Source organism: Sminthopsis crassicaudata, chromosome 1, assembly GCF_048593235.1.
Source record: "Sminthopsis crassicaudata isolate SCR6 chromosome 1, ASM4859323v1, whole genome shotgun sequence".
Lineage (NCBI taxonomy): Eukaryota > Metazoa > Chordata > Mammalia > Dasyuromorphia > Dasyuridae > Sminthopsis > Sminthopsis crassicaudata.
Window position 1 is genome coordinate 172,745,948 of NC_133617.1, and position 21,284 is coordinate 172,767,231.

The 21,284-nt window shown below is 32.5% G+C and overlaps 1 protein-coding gene and 1 long non-coding RNA gene across 13 annotated transcripts in view; one reads left to right on the top strand and one right to left on the bottom strand.

Moving 5' to 3' along the window:
- MAK (male germ cell associated kinase) overlaps positions 1-21,284 on the bottom strand; it is an 87,638-nt gene that overhangs the window by 8,022 nt on the left and 58,332 nt on the right. For 3 of the 12 annotated variants that reach the window (XM_074271481.1, XM_074271434.1, XM_074271424.1), the window contains exons 10-14: positions 19,485-19,657; positions 15,471-15,616; positions 5,679-5,810; positions 4,149-4,223; positions 3,076-3,192 (exon numbers count right to left, since the gene is read on the bottom strand). In XM_074271481.1, coding sequence (XP_074127582.1) covers positions 3,076-3,192; positions 4,149-4,223; positions 5,679-5,810; positions 15,471-15,616; positions 19,485-19,657 — 643 coding nt within the window. Of the gene's footprint in view, positions 1-566; positions 719-1,489; positions 2,104-2,549; positions 2,674-3,075; positions 3,193-4,148; positions 4,224-5,678; positions 5,811-15,470; positions 15,617-19,484; positions 19,658-21,284 lie in introns of those variants that run through there. The other 9 variants (XM_074271504.1, XM_074271462.1, XM_074271453.1 and 6 more) reach the window with 7 other exon arrangements.
- On the top strand, positions 3,192-19,612 carry LOC141544883 (uncharacterized). Its single transcript, XR_012482831.1, has 3 exons — positions 3,192-4,358; positions 14,048-14,187; positions 19,525-19,612. It is a non-coding gene; the product is annotated as an uncharacterized LOC141544883 (long non-coding RNA).

A 21,284-nucleotide genomic window follows, 5' to 3' on the forward strand; every position in this document is an offset into this window, starting at 1 on the left:
AGAATTTTTTTTCCTTATAAACTGTTGATGTAGTATGGAAGTACCGCTGGTCTAAGGGTGGGAGTGGGGAAGGAAACAGCCTTAGATAACTGTCTCTATGTCTCCTGGCAGGCCTGGCACACATTGTCTCTTTGTCATATCTGCCAGCAACCTCAATGCCTACTATAACTATAGGGAGAAGCACTGTTGGATAGAGATAAAGAAATGAATGTTGATTCAATCTGCTCTCTTTCCCCAGATTCCATAGCTACTGGCAAGCAGTCTTGAGATGCACAGGTAGTGTATGGCCTTAATTTAAACATTTATTCTGCCTTGCCAAGGATATTCCACTTAAAAGAAGAAGCTATTTTGAGCTGTGAAATTGATTGAAGTTCTTAAAGCCCAAGGACTTTCTCCTGGCAGTCATGGTTACCATTCCAGAGCAGAGAAGGGACAAAAATATGTAAATGTGTGTGATCCTGGAGGTCAATGGAGGATTTTTCTTCTCAAAATTTGGTGAGAGGGAAGAAGGAAGAGAGCAAGAGAATACAAGAGGGGGAAAATATTTGAGTAAATACGGTAATGACCTGCTTTTATTTTCTTGTGGGAGACTCACAAAAGTGGGAGCACTGGAAGACACTTCTCTTACACACAATGTTTTCCTAAGGTTATCACTTGAGAGTGATTAACATTTACTTCTTTTTTTTACCTTTCCTCCTATCACCGGCTGTAGATTTATCTGATAGGCAGAGTAAATGAAGAGATGAAAAATTATAAGATAACATTTACTTTGGAAAAAGGAAACAGGAATAAGCATGATAACCTGACAGAACAATTAATATATGAATTATGACATTCATATTGGTTTAAAAATGTAATCTTAACAAACACTTTTTAAAAATAGCATTATTCCTACTGGAGGCACAAAGGCAGAGCAGGGACAAGGTGTCCATGGGGTCTAGGCAAGGTTTTGAAAATTTCATTCTGTATCCCCACCCAACATGTAATTATCCAAGAGGATTTGCTGAAATTTTCTGGCATTAAAATTATAAGCATTTATTTAAATAATAATATTAAAAACTGTTCTCAGTGGCCCTGCCAGGTACTTTGCCCATGGCAGCTACCCACTTTGGCCTACACCAAGGTCCCAACTCTGTACCCAGGTATTAAAATATATCATAGTTAATTAAGGGAAAAATATTATCTGCTACAAGATTGCTATTCAGCTAAGGTAAATAATTCCTTATGAGGTTGCTTTATTGTAATATTTCTTATGATAATCATTTCTATATATAAAATTGTTAATTCCTTCAGCAGTTCTTTTTATAAATAAGATTAATTGAGCACAGTCACTTTAAATTTTCATCTCTTCTCTTCTATACAGAATATAAAAATTCACCAGAGGAGTCGAGTGCTTTTAATAATTTTTAAAGTCTTCAAACACTGATTGTGATATTTTTTAATCTTAGAGAATGGCTTATGTAATGAAACCAGTTTATTCTGTTTAATTTTGTTTGTTTTTTTTTTTATACAAATGTTTGACTCTGTTTTAAGCACATAATCACCTCAAAGTTCCATAATGAGGAAAAAGAAGTTGCCAATGGGAGTCACTAGATCAACTTGCTTTAAAATGCTATGCAAATTAGTTTAAACAAGCTTCTATTACATGAAAACATATTTAAACATACTCTTCATAGTCTGAAAAAATTAAGAAAAAGAGGCTCTTTAGTTTCTGAATCAAAGGGTAAAGTGGCAGATAAGTATGTTAGTTGCAATCAGAGGTACTAGACCCAGGGATGCAGCATAGTTAGATCTATTTTTCTTTTCTCTCTTTTTTTCACTTTTTTTTCCACTGGAAAAATAAAGGAATTGAGAGCAGGAAGCCAAGAGACTTTTTTTTTTTTTAAAGTGAGAATAATTATCTAGTGTTTTAATGATTATAGACATGAGAGGAACCTTTCTTGTCAGGAGCCTCAAAGAAGCTAGGTGATTTGTCCCAAGTTTTCCCTTTGATCAGTGGTTTGTGAAAGCCCATAAGCAGGAGGATTGGTGTTCTGGAGGAACTAGAATGTCAAACTTTCCCAAACATTAGAGTCAAGCATAAACCTACAGAAAGTTTGCATCCTAAAATAAAATAGAAGAATAAATTAGTAAGGTTAGAAATGTTGATAAGAATCAATGTATAATATCAGGAACTCGTAAATATATTAGACCTCCGGTAGAAATAATGAATTGTGTTCCAGAATAGTTTTTTTTAAGTGACAGGATTTCGGAGTTGGAACAGACTTCTTCAAGACCATCCAGTTCAAAACCATACATGAATATGAATCCCCCCTTCTACAACATCTTTGGCTGACAAAGTATCATCTGTTCTCCTCTTGACCAATTTTAGGGATGAGGAACTCACTATTTTTCTAGGCAGTCCATTCCTTATTCATACTGCTATATTTGGGGAATTTTTTCCTTCTATCAAATTAAAATATGCTATATTTGCTTTAAAAGTACCATTTTTAATGTGCTTAATTTTATCTGTACAAGTGTAGAGAATTTATGATTAAAGCTAAGTTACCTCAGACACAGAGGCTCCATCTTGAATCATAGACAAAGCTTATGAGCTGAAGCTGGGTGGCCAAGGGACATTATTACCAGGGCTAACTTTTTTTGAGGTAAGAGAAGACCCACTGAGGGCTAAATCTGGAAAATAAAAGTCATCGGATGACTGGATTTCACAGCTTTTGTTCACTAAGTAATGGAGCTATAGAGAAAAGCCACTTACTGTGGGATCCAGAGCAAAGCCTCCTAACCTCTCTGGGTTTCAATTTTTTTACTAGTGAAATGAGGGGGAAGGGGGGCGTCTTTCGAATTCTAAATCTTATTATCTCATGAAGCTTATTATGAAACCCAGACCAACCTGTTGTGGGATGCCCAAAAAGAAACCTTTGCTAATAAACAAATAGAAATTTAGCTAAGTAATGACTGAATCAATGAAAACAAACTTAAAATGAATAATGGATTTTTGATTTGATTTTTTACCCTTCATGAAACAGCAATTACATAATCTGTAGTTTGAAATTTACATAATAGGCCACATCTTACCTGAAGTAGCACCAAGAGGTGCTAAGTGTATCCTTTGGCCAGCTGAGCCAACTTCTTTTTTGTGAAATGATGGGATATATCCTGGCTGATTGTAAGTAGTATAACTTCCATAATTTCCTATTGACATGGTATGAAGTTTTACAGTTAGATTATGGACAAGCCAAACACACAATAGGATGATTTTGAATAGAGAGTATGCTCCCTATTTGACAAGACAACAAACAAGACATAGATGTTCATAATTAGCAAGCATTATTTTATCAAAAGTGTAAAATTTACACAGTTAATATACTTTTAAAACATTGGTTATGTATACTGAGTAGAACTGTATTATATACATTGGCAAAAATATAATAGTTTTATAATAAAAAAATAATAATTTTAATATTTTAACTGAATTAGAGTTCTTTGAACACCTATAATTTTATAATGTGGAAGTATAAGGTAATATGTGGAAAGATTTGTCAGTCACAGAATTGCTGCTATTGTATCTATTTATTCTCCAAGATTGTTCCTAGTTAAAGCAAACATTTTCTCTATGAGCCTCCCTCTGTGTGACAATTCCTCTCTCTCTCTCCCCCTGATCCTATTTTTGAGAAACAGACCCATCTCTTTCCAGGTTATTATGGCCCTGAATGGCTTATAAGAAAGGGTAGGAAGAGATTATGGAAGGGAAAGATCCTGGGAGGAGAAAGGAGACACTAGACAGAACCAGGGAAACTTTCTTCCTCTCCTTCTATAGGGATTTTACAAGAGGGATTATTTTATTGTTCCCAGATTCTTCTTTAGAAATTGTCCTACTGAGAAGAGAAATGAAGGAGAAACTCTAGTTTTTTTTGTTTGTTTGTTTGTTAAATGATACAAAAGGGCTCTAACCACTTCTTATTCTTAAAAGCTCAAGAGATAATATAACTTAGCAATTTAAAGTTAACGAAAAAATCCTGGTACTTTTTATTAATGCATGAAGTATAAAGTCTGTAGCAAAAAGCTAGTTTTGAGTACAAAGCAAGCAGAGAAAAAAATGAATAAATACAGTGAATAAAATACATCTACTTCTAATAACCAAATATTACCTTTTGGTTCCTCTATTTTTTCAGGTAACATTTCTTTGCATGATAGCTTTTCAATTGGTTTAATTATGCTTTCTTCTATAGAGAAGGCAGATGAAAGGAAAGAATGAACAGAATGAAAAATGTCTTCAAAAAAACAAACAACTGATTTTCTCTCCTGCATAGCAGTCCATATCACCAACCAGCTGCTGAACATCTCCCCCAAAAAATCCAGTAGGTATCTAAAAGTCAACTTTTCAAAAATGGGAAACCTTTATTACCTTCATCTTTTAAACTTGGCCCTCCATTACTTCCTTCCCACCATACAGGTTTGCAATCTCAAACCTGTATCTTTAACTATTCATTCTTCCTCATTTCTGTATCCAAACAATTGCTAAATCTTGTAAATTCTACATTCATGATATCTCTTGTATCTGGACCTTCTTTTCAATTCACATGGCCATCAACCAATCAATCTAAGCCTTATTTAATTCTCAGCTGTATAATTACAATAGAATAGACAATCAGCATATTCTTAACTATAATCTCCTCTTTAAATCACTCTTCATATAATTCCCCAAAATAATCTTCCTAATGAACAAGTATGACCATGTTACTGATGCTCAAAAACCTTCAATGGCTTCCTCTTGCCTCTAGGATGAAATACAAACTCCTAGGTAGGCATTTAAGCCCTTCCAAATCTGGCTCCTGTGTACCTTTCCACATTTATTTTCATATTACTCCATTTCATACACTAAACATTTAGGGAAACTGATATAATTTTTCTACAAACCTTCCATATCTCCCATATCTGTGCCTTTGGTTGTCTTGTATATCCTCAATCTCTGAAATGAACTCACCTTAACTCTGTTCCTAAAATTCTTAGTTTCCTTTATTCTCAACTTAGGTGCCCTCTCCTAAGACAGAGGTTTTTTACCTTTTGTTTTTCATCAACCCCTTTGGCAGTCTGGTGAAGCCTATGGAACTTTCTCTGAGTAATGTTTTTAGATGCATAAAACACAGAATTACAAAAGAAACAATTGTATTAAAGTATAACTATCAAAATATTTTCTTAAGACTTTTAAATTCATGGACACCAGGTTGGGAATCCCCATTATAAGGAAAACATTTCTTGATCCCGCTATTGTTAGGGCTTTCTCTGGCCTGAAGTTATACACAGTAATCAATGCATATGTTATGTCTCCCAATGAAACATAGGTTCTCAATGGAGTGACTTTGTTCTTTTTGTCTTTGTATCTCCAGCACCTAGCACGAGATCTTACTTATAAAGAGACATTTAGAAAAGAATTATTGAATGAATGAATGAGTTTTGAAAAAGATAAGGAAAAGTCAACCTTTGAAAATGAGTGATTAATATTGGGGATGAATTTGATGTCATTGCACAAATAAATCCTAAAAAGATGAAGGTGATGCTTTGACTTCATTCCAAATTATCTCTACATACAGCCCACATGTTAAAATCTTGTCAAACGAAAAAATTCCTAAAGAAAAAATGGAGGAAAGATTTCTTTTGAGTGTAATCTTCTGCTTTACCTGCATTAGACCTGTTGAAAGCAAGTCCTGCACCAATGGGCCCCAGTGGTTTGGAAAATATAGAATTATTCCAAGTATATGGATTTCCTTCCTTTCCATGGGTCAACAAAGATACACTCTTAGGATTGACACCTTAAAAAGGCAAAACAATAATTTCAAAGGTTAGAAGGCAAAAATAAATGTTGAAGAATGATAAACATGCAATCTCAAACCAAGAATAGAAAGAATTTTAGGTTAAAATGTTTTCAAGTATTGAAAACAGTAGCCTTTTTTAAAAACACCAATAAATGCTACCATGTTAAAATATTCTAGAAATATTCACAAAACACATTATAAAAATAAAACATTTTAAGATGTTATTAGTGCTGGCTCTTAAGTAAAGATGTTAAACTTTCATAAATTTCCTTGAAAAAAATTCTATTGCTGAAATTACTTTTTTTTTTACAATAATAATAATTTGAAATTACTTATGGGTTTAGTTCATTAAAAGTACAAGTAATATTCTCTTACCTGCAGTAGTAAAAAAGAAGAGTTTTTGTACCTTTTTTCTAGAGATTTGGAAAAAAATGACCTGATTTTTTAAAATGAATTTTTCCCAATTAAATGTACAAACAAATTTTAACATTTAAAAAAATTTTAGTTCTAAATTCACTCCCTTACTTTCTCTTTTCTCCCTCATTGAGATGGTAATCAATTTGATATAATTTATATATAGTTTGCTGATTCTTTTGAAAACAGATTATAGTACTAGTAGATTGAGCATCAGAATCTGAGTTGGAAATAATTTTAGAGGCCCTCTAGTTCAATCTATCTGAATAAGAATATTTGAAAAATTATTTTCTAATAAGTAGAACCAAGAGATCATTGTACACAGTGGCAACAAAATTGTATGATGATCAATTGTGATGGATGTGGCTCTTTTCAACAATGAGGTGATTTAAGCCAATTCCAATAGACTTGTGATGGAGCAAGCCATCTGCATCCAAAAAGAGGAATGTGAGGACTGAATGTGGATCACAATATAGTATTTTCACCTTTTTTGTTGTTTGCTTGCTTTTTTATCTTTCTCATTTTTTTCCTTTTTGATCTGATTTTTTATGTGCAGCATGATAAATGTGGAAATAAATATAGAAGAATTGTATATGTTTAACATTAAAAATAAGAAAGTGGTCTTCTAGTCTTTGAAGATATCTAGGAAGCAAGAACTTGAGAGTATCCAAGGCAATCCATTCAAATTTAAGATAACTCTAGTAGGAAGGAAGTACTTCCTTATACTAGTTCTGCCATTTAGGACCAAGCAGAACAAGTCTATTCCCTCTTCAACTTGACAGCCTTTCAAATAATTGAAATAATAGTCATATCCTACCTAAGTCTTTTCTCTTCCAGGGTAAACATCTGGTATTCCTTTGATTTTTACATGGAATTATCTCAAGGCCTTTTTCTATGCTTTGAGACTCTTCCATGTAGCAATGTGTCTTCCCAAATGAGGCATCCAAAGTTCAACACAATACTCCAAATGTGGTCTGGCCAGGTCCTAGTACTACTGAATTGTTACCTGTATAGTTTTGGACATCATCCTTCTCTTAATGTAGACCAGGATCACATTTGTTGTTTTCACTGCCATAATATACTGAGCTAAAACCCCAGCTTTTTTTTTTTTAGATAAAATTATTATGTAGCTGCATTTTCTTCATCTTGTACTTGTGAAATCAATGTGAAATTTTACATTACTTCTATTAAATTTCATCTTAGTACATTTGACCCAGGTTTCTAGGCTGTAAGAATTTATTTTGATTCTCTTTTATCCAATGTTAAGTATCTCTTCTAGCACTGCTGATTTGACAAGCATACCATCTATACTTTAATCATTGATAAAAGCCATTAATTTTATTGAGAAAAATGTAAAAACTGTATAGAGTCAAGTACAAAATCCTGGGGCACATCAGAGGAGACATCATTCCAAATTGACATGGAACCATTAATGACTACTCTTTAGTTTTGACCATTCAGCTAATTTCAAACTACCTAATTGTATCATCCAGTCCACCTGTCTGTATCTTTTCCTCAAGAGCATGAAAAGTATGCCAAATCATTGCTAAAATGACTTAGGTAAACTACATTAACATCATTTCCCTGATATACTAGATTAATAAAATTGTAATGAAAAACATTTTTTGGTCTGACAAAACCCTTTTTGGAAAAACAATATGGGCTGTTTGTGATCACTTCTTTTTTTTTTCTAGGATGCTAACTCACCATTTTTAAATAACATGTTCTAGAATTTTGTCATGACCAGGTTCATTCTCCTTTCCTTTTTGAAAATCTTTCCTTTTTTCCTAGTCACACACATCATCACTTCTATCTTTATGTTTATCCAAATTCATTCCCACTCAAGGTTTTAGATTTTCCTGCATAAACACAACATTTTAATAATACAATATATGCAAGGAAAGGCAATGAATAGAGTTAGCTTTAAATTCAAGACCTGGATATGAACAATTTTCAGATGAAGAAATTGAAAGCATTTCTAGTCAAATGAAAAATGCTCGAAATCATTATTGATCAGAGAAATGAAAATTAAGACAACTTTGAGATACCGCTACATACCTCTTAGATTGGCTAAGATGAAAGGAAAAGAGAATGACAAAAGTTGGAGGGGATGTGGGAAAACTGGGATACTGATACATTGTTAGTGAAATGAATCCAACCATTCTGGAGAGCAATTTGGAATTATGCCCAAAGGGCTACCAAACTGTGCGTACACTTTGATTCAGCAGTGTCTAGACAAGGCCTGTATCCCAAGGAACACGGAGCCACATGTGCAAAAATGTTGGTAACAGCCCTTTTTATAGTGGCAAGAAACTGGAAACTGATTGGATGCCCAGCAGTTGGAGAATGTCTAAATAAGTTATGATATATGAATGTTATGCCATATTATTGTCTATTAAAAGATAATCAAGAGGATGGATGATTTTATTTATTTATTTGTTATTATTTGGCTTTTTTTTTTTTTTTTTTTTTTTTTTTTTTGCTGAGACAATTGGGGTTAAGTGACTTGCCCAGGGTCACATAGCCAGGAAGTTTTAAGTGTCTGAAATCAGATTTGAACTCAGGTCCTCCTGACTTCAGGGCTGGTGCTCTATCCACTGTGCCATCTAGCTGCCCCAAGGAATATGATTTTAGAAAGGCCTGGAGAGACTTACATGAACTGATGCTAAATGAAATGAACAAAACTAGGAGATCAATGTACACAGCAACAAGATTATACAATGATTCTGATGGACATGGCTCTTTCCAACAATGAGATGATTCATGCCAATTCCAACAGATGGAGAGAGCCATCTACATTCAGAGAGAGGACTGTGGGAATTGAGGGTGGATCACAAAACAGCATTTTCACTCTTTTTGTTAAGGTTTGCTTTAATTTTATTTTATTTTATTTTATTTTTTACTCTTTGATCTGATTTTTCTTGTGCAGTAAGATAATTATATAAATATGTATTCCTATATTGGATTTAACATATATTTTTACCATGTTTAGCATATATTGGACTACATACCATCTAGGGGAAGAGGTGGGGGAAGAGGGGAAAAATGGGAATACAAGGTTTTTCAAGGGTCAATATTGAAAATTTATACAATGATTCTGATGGACATGGCTCTTTCCAACAATGAGATGATTCATGCCAATTCCAACAGATGGAGAGAGCCATCTACATTCAGAGAGAGGACTGTGGGAATTGAGGGTGGATCACAATACAGCATTTTCACTCTTTTTGTTAAGGTTTGCTTTAATTTAATTTAATTTTTTTTTTTTTACTCTTTGATCTGATTTTTCTTGTGCAATAAGATAATTATATAAATATGTATTCCTATATTGGATTTAACATATATTTTTACCATGTTTAGCATATATTGGACTACATACCATCTAGGGGAAGAGGTGGGGGAAGAGGGGAAAAATGGGAATACAAGGTTTTTCAAGGGTCAATATTGAAAATTTATCCTTGAATATATTTTGAAAATAAAAAACCTTCAATGAAAAATAATAAAAATAAATTCAAGACCTGGGTTTCAGCTTAGCCACTGCCCCATGCTATGTGACCATGACCAAGCCACTTAACCTCCTAGAGTTCTGAGGCAATTCTCTTAAGAATGTAAATTGCAGAAAAGTTGCCAATTTGTATCAGTAGGAGGAAATTCCTTACTGAGAGGTTCTCCTGTGGATGAAATCATAATTCTAGTCCCAAAAATCATGCAATGCTAATTTGCCTCCCAACCTACTCACTTCTTTAAAGTAAGATTTATTTTAGAGACATAGTATATATGGATCTCAAGCCATAAAATCTCAGTGATATTGTGATATCATGGTATCAAATTTGCTTTCTTGAATTAGAATCTCTAAGTCATTTTGCTTGCTAACTTTTGTTCATTTATCTAGAAAGATGGAGCAGTAGGGTTCATTCCTAGCTCATTTTTTTGGATTTTGTCTCCTGTGAGCTTCTGTTATCTCTGCTACTATTTTTCATTTCACACTGTTAACCTTGGTGTAAAAAGGTCAGGGAAAAAGTATTTCTTTTTCAGTTTCAAGCTTTTTATTAAAAAAAAAATTACAAGACTTGCAAGATTTCCTGGCAAATGTGCTTCAATGCTTTAAGGAAGCTATGTTTTTTGTTTTGTTTTATTTTGCCAATTTGAGTATTCTCTTTGACAATGCTAATCACAACCTTCATAACTTCTTTTCCTCATGTAAATCCTCTAAAGAGGATCTACCCAATATCCTAGAGGCCGTTCTAAAGTCCTTTTAAGATTTCACAGGTACCAATACAGGTACTTCTCCTGATGTATCAATAACCCACCTCCTTTTCTGGCCAGATCTTTTCTTGGCAATATTTATACATCTGTTTTTATGCTCAAGATACTTTCCTGCTGTAGCTTACTTATGAACACAGAATGTTTGTTTGTTATCCTTTAGGTCTTGAGAAATTTGATTCTTTTATAGACTTTGGTGTCTCCAGATAGGTATACTAATTAAACGAGCTGCCCATGTAATTACACGTCATAGTCTGGATAAGAATTATTCTTCAGCCATTTATTTTTTCCTGCTGACCTCTTTTCAAACAAGGTGAATATAATTGAAGAAGTTATATAATATTCTATTAAATATTTTAAATTATTTTTATTACAAACATAAAAAGTAAATCTGTCCAACCCCCCCCAAAGCATTTAAAAATAGGAAGAACAAAATTAATGATCAATAAGCCAAAAAAAACCTGCTTTTACTCAGTATCTTAAATATCTCCAAATCTGTTCCACTAATTCTGGCTTTCTTTTTTATATAGTCAATTTATATGCAATTCTGGTTTATCTTGTTTTTTTGCTTCAAATAAGTCCTTATATCATTCTTTATCACTTATTGTTATGAAAATTTAATATTCTATTATGTCAGTAAGTTATAATTTATTTGACGCGCCATAATTTTCTGAGTCTTACTACAATCAGCAAAATGTAATTGCAAAAATCTCTCTTACTCTTATTTGAATCCTTCACAAGATATCTTTCATGAAAGTAGTGAGCACTTTTTCAGTGAGCATATGTTGCCATTATAAGCCTTATTTAATATTAATAATTAGAGGACTAGATAACAAAGTCATTTCCTTGGTTACAATGACCAAGGAAGTATCTATGATCTTAACATATAGATGGGAAACTCTTTTTCAGAGAGACTTTAAAACTGTATTTTATTTTACCAGTTTAAATTTTTCACAACCAATAAATAACAAACACAATGGGATCTTGTAATCTCTCAATCCATCTATAACCTGTGACTCTAATAGGGTTTAATATAAAAAAAATCATTTGCAAAAGATACTCTGTTCAGTTTTCATCTGTATTAAAAGGATAATGTCAGCATATATGAAGAGTACTCTCATATTTTTTAGAGAGGGGTAAGTAGACATGGACTGGTAGTTATTAGTGTCCTCTGAATCATATAATACCATCTGTGATTTTTCTAGTTATTCTAGATCTTTCCCTCTTCCAGACATATTAATATTTTATCTCAGCGGTTTCAAAATTAGGGCACCTCCAGATAACGTTTATTTTGTATGATTCTTCTATTCTTTGTTTCCACTTATTTAGGATTATGCTGTTAGAACCCAAATATGATCATTCTACTCTTTTTTCTTTTTTTTAATGATCATTCCACTCTTATCAATGATAAAAACCATGAACACAATGATCTATTTTGTGTCTGTTTTGTCATATTCCTTTTAGGTTCATGACTTGCTAAGGCAAGCTAAAGGCTTGCTTTCATGCCAGGTTTTTTGCAGATGTTTTCTGCTCCATTGTCCTTTGTTTTGCGAATAATGTTGAACCACCTTCCTCTGTAATATTTTGTAATTAAATGAGCTGGTATAGTTTTTGACTGCCATGTCTCCTCATCAAAAAAAGTGAGTGGATATTGAGTACCCTCTTCAACCAGAATGACCAAGTGTCAGGTATGCTTCAAAGAAGGTTCTTAGACAGGAAAAGATTCTACTACATTGTCTTATTTTTGAAATCAGAGAAAATAAACCTTCCCACGTCTGTGGTACTTATAGACCTAAGTAGAGATCTTCTCCAATAACCTAAAATGCCACTTTCTGTAGATCAAAAGCATTGTACTCAGGATTGTCCTAGTTTATGTGTGCATTTTTCATAACTATCTGGATATTGGGATAGTATAACAAGTATGAGTGTATCACCATTCAAATTTCACAGAAATTAATGAAAACATCTTTTATAGAGATTTTTATTTCCACTTCTTTGTTCAACCTTTCTGTTTCTTACTCTGTATTTATTTAGACTTTGAAATACTATATGTATATAATAAGGAAATTTACAGCTCCACAATCAACAGAATCATATAGTCCAACTTTTATAGAAGAGGGAAATCAAGATTCAAAAAAATCTGACTTTCCTATGGTCACAAAGCAGGCAATTAGAAGAAGCCTCAGAATTCATCTAATCTATACTCTTATTTGAAGCATGAATGTCCTCTATAATAGTATTGCTGAAAAATGGTAATCTAGCCTGTGTTTAACTTTCTCAGTGTCAGTGACCTCATTACTTTCTGATGTATCCTTTTTTATACTAATATCTATATTCTTATAACTTCTGTATTCTTATAAGAACCTACTTCTATAAGATTATAGATTTAGATAAGAACTAGACCTTAGAAGGTCATCTAGTTCAAATGTCTCAGATTATAGATGAAGAATCTGAAGCAAGAGAAATGAAGTCAGTTGCCAAGGTAATGCAGATAGTAAATAGCTGTAGTTCCTTAATATGCAGCCTAGCAAACTTTTAATTGAATAACAGGTCTTCTGGGATCAAGCAGAGTAAGACTAATTTCTCTTCTACAAGACAACTTTTCAATTATTTGAAGGCAAAGTTCCTGTTCTCTCTAAGTCCTCTTTAGACTAACAATAACTATTTCTTTTACTCAATCCTAAGAAGGATTCACAATTTTAGTTGTCACCTGCTTCTGGATAGGGCAACTTGTTTACATGTCTTCCTAAAATGTAGTATCCAGAAGTAACAACAATAGTCTAAAACCAAGGCTGCTAACTACTAACCCAGTGCTCTTTCCAATATTTACCATTATTTCCCAAAGCCTTTTATGCGATTAGCCCTAAAAGTATAAGAATCTCTTATTTTTCCCTTAGATGTTTTCTATTACTCTCCTGCATTAAAAAATCTGTGAGGAAGTAGGCAGCAATATTAATTACATTAAAATATGGTCCATGCTACTTGTTTTTTTCTTTTTGAAAAAAATTAAGGATTAAAAAGTGGGTAGGAAATATTTTAATATGATAAACTAATGAAAGGAAGGGGAATTAAGAAAAGGAATAATATTTGGAAAAAACAAAATAGGGAGGAAAGAGAATAAAGATAGATGCTCTCATTTTAGAATCGATCCTATTATAATGAGATAATGAGATTTAAAATTTATCTAATAATATGTAATGAGAGTTTAGCATATCCTTATTTTTTTTTAAATAAAAGTACTATTTTGAGCCTCTAAAACATGTTGAAGACAAGGAAGAAGAAATATAGAAGGATATTTTGGGAAATAAGTTACAATTTGGAAAATGATCAAAATTAAGGTAAATGACCTGATTGATTGAAAACACAGTGAAGACTGAGGAGAAAAGATACTGTTCAGGAGAGGAGAAAAGAAGCCATACAACAGTTTGCTTTGTTTCACAGAAAACTCACTTTATTTAATATCTATATCTATAGTTTGTAAGACTTTTGGCTCTTTCCAGTAGAAAAATCATTTCTTTTCAAAATGTTGACTGATTTTTGCCATCTATGTATTCCAGGACCTCGAGGACTCAGGTAGCCAGCCAGCTATGGAGGAAGGGAAGCTTCAGAACTGCAAGGACATCAGTAAAACCCATTGTCCTCAATGGACCTTTGGAGAAAATCAGGGGTTCTTGGAAATGGGAAGCTACTTCCAAAGGTTGAAAATAAATACAAATAATTTTGAGTGCACTGTCCTAGAGAAGTTAATCCAGTTAATTTGGGGACAAGTTAATCCAAAAATTGATTGCAAATATAATCTATAGATATTATATGCAAACCTCACCTTTGTGACAATTTTGTCAGGATTTCTTCTATTACCCTTAGTAATTCTCTACCTCTCTTTTTTTCCCCCAAATAAAATGAAGTTTGGGTCTCATCAGGTTAATTAGGATGCAGGAGGTAATTCTTCCTCACTTGAACCCCAAAGCATTCTACTTACTTTTAGAGGATAGTGTAAATCCCTGCCAAAAATTTCAATAACATAAAGATAGAAAAAAAACTCCTTGTATCAGACTTTAAAGATACACACACACACACACATACACACACACACATATATACATATACATATATATATATATATATATACACAAATATATTTGAAGATTCAAAACAATTAAAAGGTATGTTTTTGAAACACACATTTTTCTTCATAAAAATTAAATTTTGAAGAAGAAAGCAATACTTTACATAATAATATCTCTTTTGATAGTACTTATCAATAAAAATTTGTGCATTATCTATTTTTCCTTTGGATACAAATGAACAAATTACTAGAAGAGTTACTTAATGTTACATAGAAGTTTCACTAATTTGAACTACTTAAGTGGAAAGACCAACCCGAAATATACTGAAATATAAAGTACAAAATATTTTCAAAATAATTGTAAGGCAATTGTATTGTTTTCAAGTAAACACAGTAACTTAGTAAGCTAACTGTTGTTAGGTAGCAAAAAAGGTCAGAGCTATAATGCAACTATCTTGGTTCTCAATTTATGCCTTTAGCTGCATAAACTTATTTTATTTTCCATCATCCCTGGGATATTATGTTTTTGCATACACATCAACTAATTGCAGAAGAGGCCCAGAAGAACTGATAATTGAGTGAATTTAGGTAAATTAATTAATCTCTTTAGGCCATACCTGTAAAGTGAGTGCATTCCAGAACTAAATTTATATGAATCTATTATTCTAAATGTGTGGAGTGGCAGGGCAAATATTGCTTACAACTCAAAACTTGTCATATAGAGAAATCAGGAGTTGAGAGAGAGAGAGAGCGTGTGTGTGTGTGTCCATGCATATATAAATCCAAATTAGAATTTTTAAATAAAATGGGAGCAAACATTCTAGTATGAATATATACACACATAGGTGATTCTCTTTTGTTGAATGTAGCTTTCATAAAAATTATACAAGTCATCTAATGTAGTTTTTACTTACCTGGAAGATATCTTGATTGTCTCAAGTAGTACTGTTTGGCAGCTGAAGTAGATGACAAGTTAGGATCATTTTTTAAGAAAGCAGCAGGCAAACTCTTATTTTCCCCTCCTGTCTGACTGGAGCCTGAGGGGATGAGTTCTGGTACACTGAAAAAAAATATGTAAAAGAGTATCAGAGTATACAAAACAAAAATGCTCTTTTCTTACTCTTCATAAATCCTTTTAAGAATTCTTTTGCTTTGTTTTTAACATTGAACTTATATTTCCATCTTACAGCTACTTCCCAATGGATTTAAGCTGGTCTAGCCCTTGACAGCCCTTAAAAGACAACAGCTATCATATTTTCCCTCCCACCCCCACCCCAACTCCCTCCTCCACTGAATAGCTTATCCAGACTAACCATCCCATTCCTTTCAATGATACTCACATGGTCTGACTTCAAGGCCATTTAACACCCTGTACACCCTCCTTTCCCTGAGCACTTGTTTTCAGCTTATCAAAGCCCTTCATAAAATAAATATGGTAGTCAAACTAAACAAAAAACTGCAGAGGCAGTCCAGGAAAGACAGTGGAACTATCTCCTCTCCTCATTGCTGGAGGCTGTGCTTCTCTTAATGAAACCCAAGGGTCAATCAGCTTTTTTGATTTGTCAGGTCACACTCTTGACCTTTTTAAACAAATTATTGTTTATCCAAACTTCTCCAACATATGTTCGTGAAGTTGATTTTTATAGCTCAGTGTTAAGATTTTGACATTTCTTCTTATTCAGTTTTCATTTTTTTAGTTTTAGTCCACAGTTGTATCTTCAAGGTCTATCCCAATCCTGTTTCTGACACACAGAGTGTTGTTAGTTTTTCTCCCCAGCTTTATGTCATCTGCAGTTTTGATAATCATGTCCTCTATTCCTTTATCCAATAATCTTCATGAATTCTACTGGAGTACTCCTTCCAAGTTATCTTTAAACTTTTAATGACTAATCTTTGAGAATGGACATTCAGTCAGTTCTAAATTCACTTAGCTATACTATTGTTTGGACTATTTCTCTCCATGTTTTGCATAAGAATAGCACATGAGGAATTACCAAATGGTCTAAAAAGTGGCAAGATATCTCTACAATATTCACTTGATTTACCAGGTAAAGAACTGTCAAAAAAAGAAATAAGTTTAACCCGGCATGACCTATATATGATAAAGCTATGTTGGCTTTTTGTGATACTAGGATGAGATATCTGTGAATGTCCTAAATGAATAACAGCTATTATTATAGAAAGCAGCTAGGTGATGCAGTTGACAAAAGTGGTTGATCTTGAAGTCAAGAAGATTTGAATGTAAATCTAGCCTCAGACATTTATTAGCTGCGTGACTCTGGGCAAGCCACTTATCTCTGTCTACCTTAGTTTCCTTAATTCAGGGTTACTACAAAAATCAAATGAGGCAATATTTGTGAAAGTGCTTAGTAGAATACTTCATATAAAGGTATATAATGCTTATTCTCTTCCCTTCTCATCTTTTTCTAGAAATTCACAAATCATTCCTTTAATTAAGCATTCTAGTGCTTTATTAGAAACTGAAGTCAAGTTCACCTGTCTTCTAAAATCTGCAGACTTATTTTCTTCTCTTTTTTGAAAATCAAGAACATTTTTACCTTTTCTAACCTCTTTTCCATACTGTTTCTAAAACCACTGCCAATGGAACAATCATCACATTTTTGTAAGTACCATAGGATATAATTTACCTCAGCTAAGAGGCTTCAATTCATCAGGAGGAGCCAGATGCTCTCTCACTATCTGGGTTTAGTGACCTATAAGAATAGTTCCTATTAATCAGGGGCTATCTTAACTGCCACCTTCCTTTATGAAACCTTCCCTAATCTCTCCCTATTCCTCAGTTGGGTGTAATTTTGCGGTCTTTTGTCTCAACTCTCTTAACATTATAATTATGGCAGCAATAAATTATTTTAAAGTAATTTGGTTTCTTGTATTTATCACTCTTTGATTATAAAATCCTTGAGAATATGAACTATGCCTTTTTCATCTTCATATGACCTACAGCACTTAGTACAGAGCTTTGCATTCAGTAATTTCTCAATATATTTTTGTTGAGTGAATTATTAACTCAATATTATAAACTTATTGATTACCTGGGGGCCTCTATTACTGTCTAATTATCTTTTATGAACAAGTTCATGAGGGATACTATAAAAATGGAAAAATGTATGTTCAATTGAATTAGAATTAGAAAACCTGGAGTTGATCCTAATTCTATTATTTACAAGCTATATAACTGAGTAAATTATTTGTCTAAACCTGTTTTACTGTCTGCAAAAAAGGAGATGATAAAACTCATACCACCTTCTCACAGGGTTTTTGTAAGGATATTAAATGGGATAACTTTAAAATATTTGGTAATAAATATATGCTACTCAACATGTGTTTATTTGAATACTGGCCATATATTTAGAAATTTACAAAACATAGTGGAATATCCTAAACCAGCATGAAGCATGGTTCTTGCTTTCAAAGAATTTGCAATCCCAGACTTACAAGGTATACACATATCAAACAATTAAGAGAATGGTGTTAAACCTTTGATTCTTGTTTTTGATTTGGGAGTGGGGTGAGAGGGAGAAAGGAACAGGGAGCAGGAATAGTAAATTGTGATATAAATTAGAGAAGTTTATCCATTCTCACTTTACCATAGTGTAGTGTATGGACTACCACCTTCAAAATCTAAGCATCAAATCCTGGTTTGGGAAGGACTGTCCTATTTCTCCCTTCTTTACCTTCTTCCCCATTCTTCACCCCTCTCCAAGGTAAATTTAATAAAATTCAATTAAAATGAGAATTGGGTTTTAAAAAAATTCCTACAATTTGTTGAAAATATAATTAAAAGATAAAACCAACTTCTTAGTAGTTTCCTGAACTTTCTTTTAGGGAGGAAAAAGACAAATTTAACTTGTATGTAGGTAAATGAGAGATGAACACATTATCTATTTAAAAACTGCCTTAATCTCAATCCTGGTTAGCACTACTTTCCCTTTACTGAATTTTCTCATCCCAAACTGAAAAACTAAAAAAAAAAAAAAAAGAAAAAAGTAAACATCACAGTCAGAATTCTCTGTGAATTAAGATTTATATACACTAAATGTATATATTTTTAAAAAGCCAAAACCACAGCAAACCAGGATTCAAACTGGGCAACCTTAGGTTTTCAAGGCAGCAGCCCATATACTATATGATGGCAAATAGCTGTTGGACAAGCTTCCCTAACTTGTATCATCCCTTTTCTCATTGCCTTCTCTTGAGTACCTAGAAGAAAAAAAATTTAAAAATAAATTTACTAAAGTAAATACCCTTCCATAAGTCTCAATAATATTCAACTCCTCTTTCACTTCACACAGTGTCTTCCATCTAGCTTGCTAATTAAGAAAAATAGCAAAGATCAAAATTAAAAAAACATTTCAGCAAAAGTTGAAAATGGTTTCTAATCTGTTTATCTGCTATCATACTAGGGTAGGGTTCATCTGCTCATTTGTTCATAGTTATGCCCACTGTAAAGAAATTAGAAAACGGGCTGTAACATATGTTGTATATTTTGAGTCACAGAGCTTAATTTAGAATATCCTTTTAAAGGTTTATTTTTTTAAAAAGTCAGTTGTAAATCCTTTATTACATTGAGCTTAAATTCATTATATAATATCTTTAACAAAAAAAAATAAAAACAAAAACTACTGGGTAACACTTAGTATCAATGATTAATACTTTTTTAAAAAAAATGTTACATATTAGAAGTAAATATTCCTGCTCAGTAAGAAATACAATGAAATGATTTAGAACAAAACCAAATGAAAATAATGGCTCTTTTTTAATTAGCCAAAACTTACTGAAGAACCAATTGGATTTAGGGCCTGGATATGGGAGATAAAAAGAAAAAGAAAACAATCTCCAAGAATCTTTTCTTAAATAAAGTTGCCATTAGCTAAAACAACCTTCAGTTGTTGCAATGGAAGCCTTACCTAAATGTCAAATCCTTTTTCTTCTTTTCTTTTGGAACAGAGATGCTGGGCTTCTTGGAATGTGAGACTCCAAAATCAGAATCGTCAATATCTTCCCAACTATCTCCAGTCTTGAACACAGTCTGACCCCAACGCCTTCTACCACTTTTATGACCCACTGCAACATTGTGCTTCTGTAGTAAAAAAAAAAAAAAGTCATGTTAATCATACTCTTCTCATATTTATATAGTCCTTTAGGTTTACAAAGCACTTGTCTAATAATGATCCTAATGAAGTAAGTAGTTAAAATGAAACTTTTATAGGTGAAGAAACTGAGTTCAATTTGAGTGCTGAAAGGGGGAATGAGCCCAATTCTCTTGATTCTAGGTATCATATTCCTTTCAATACACTGCACCTGCCTTTTATAATTAACAAATATTTATTTAACACCTATTATTGCAAGATAATGTGCTGGATATGGAGGGTTTTTACCTTCAATTAACTCACAATCAAGTTAACATTAAGAATAGGCAAAAAAGAGACTAAACTATATAGACAATAAGCATTAGAGGAATTAAGAAAAAAGAAAGATATAAGTTAGAGTAACATGGAAGAAATCAATTTTGTATTACTTCAAAGAATGAATTGTACACAAAAAAATGGAAAATTACATTATAGTTAGAAGTAGCCATGTGAGAAAATATAAGTTAGAAGAACCATTCTCCAATAGATCAGTGGTAAAAAAAATATAAATACTTTACAAAAGCAAAAATAATCATCAACTATTATAACCATACTCCATATTTCATTCATTACATATAGGAATATTCTTTCTGCCACTGACTACATACTAATATATGCTCAAGAATGCAGTTACTTGGTCAAAAGATATGAACATTTTAATTTTTTCTTATATTGTCCCAAACTGTTTTTCAGAATGATTGGACTAGCTTGCAGTTTTTCACCAGTAGTGTAGTCAGCTTATTCCACCACTGCCCCTCTGTCAATTAATATTTTAAAAATCATTTTGCTAATTTATTGGTCCCTAAATAAAACTTCAGAATTATTTTATTTTCACTTACATTATTATTAGTGATTTAAACCATTTCCCATAGTTGTTAATAATGTGCAATTCCTCTTTAGAAAACTCCTTGTTCACATCCTTTCTCCATTTATTTACTAGAGAATGTTTTAAGTCATATGTGTTTGTATCAATTCCTTATATATTCTTAGATGACATAATTTTATCAGACATATGTAATGTAAAAGTTTCCCCTCCTTCTCCTCAAATAAGAATATAGGTTGTTCTTATTTGTACTTTTTTTATTAGTACCAAATCTTTTAGATTTTATGTAACCGAAATTGTCTGCTTAGTCTTTAATGATCTCTCTTTCTTGCTTGATTAAAAATTTGCATGCTAATAAAAAATCTGAAAGACATTTCCTTCAGTTCCCCTTTATTTTTATGATGTACTTTCTCACATTTAGGTCACATATATCTTGAGAGTTTCATATGAAGTATAGGATATATATATACATATATGTATATATATACACACATAATATGGAATAAGATTATGGCATAAAACTTCATTTCTGGGAAACAGCAGCATTATACATTAAAAAGAAGATATACTAAGAATAAGAAATCCAGAAAATAGGGAAGGAGAAAAACACTTGAATGAAGATCAAAAGGGGAAACATCATTTTGACAATGAAATCACAAAATCAAAAGATAAGCATCATCTTCACAGAATACTATATAACACCTAGGAAAGAAGATGAAATAGATGAGGAATGCAGGAAACATATCCAAAATCTG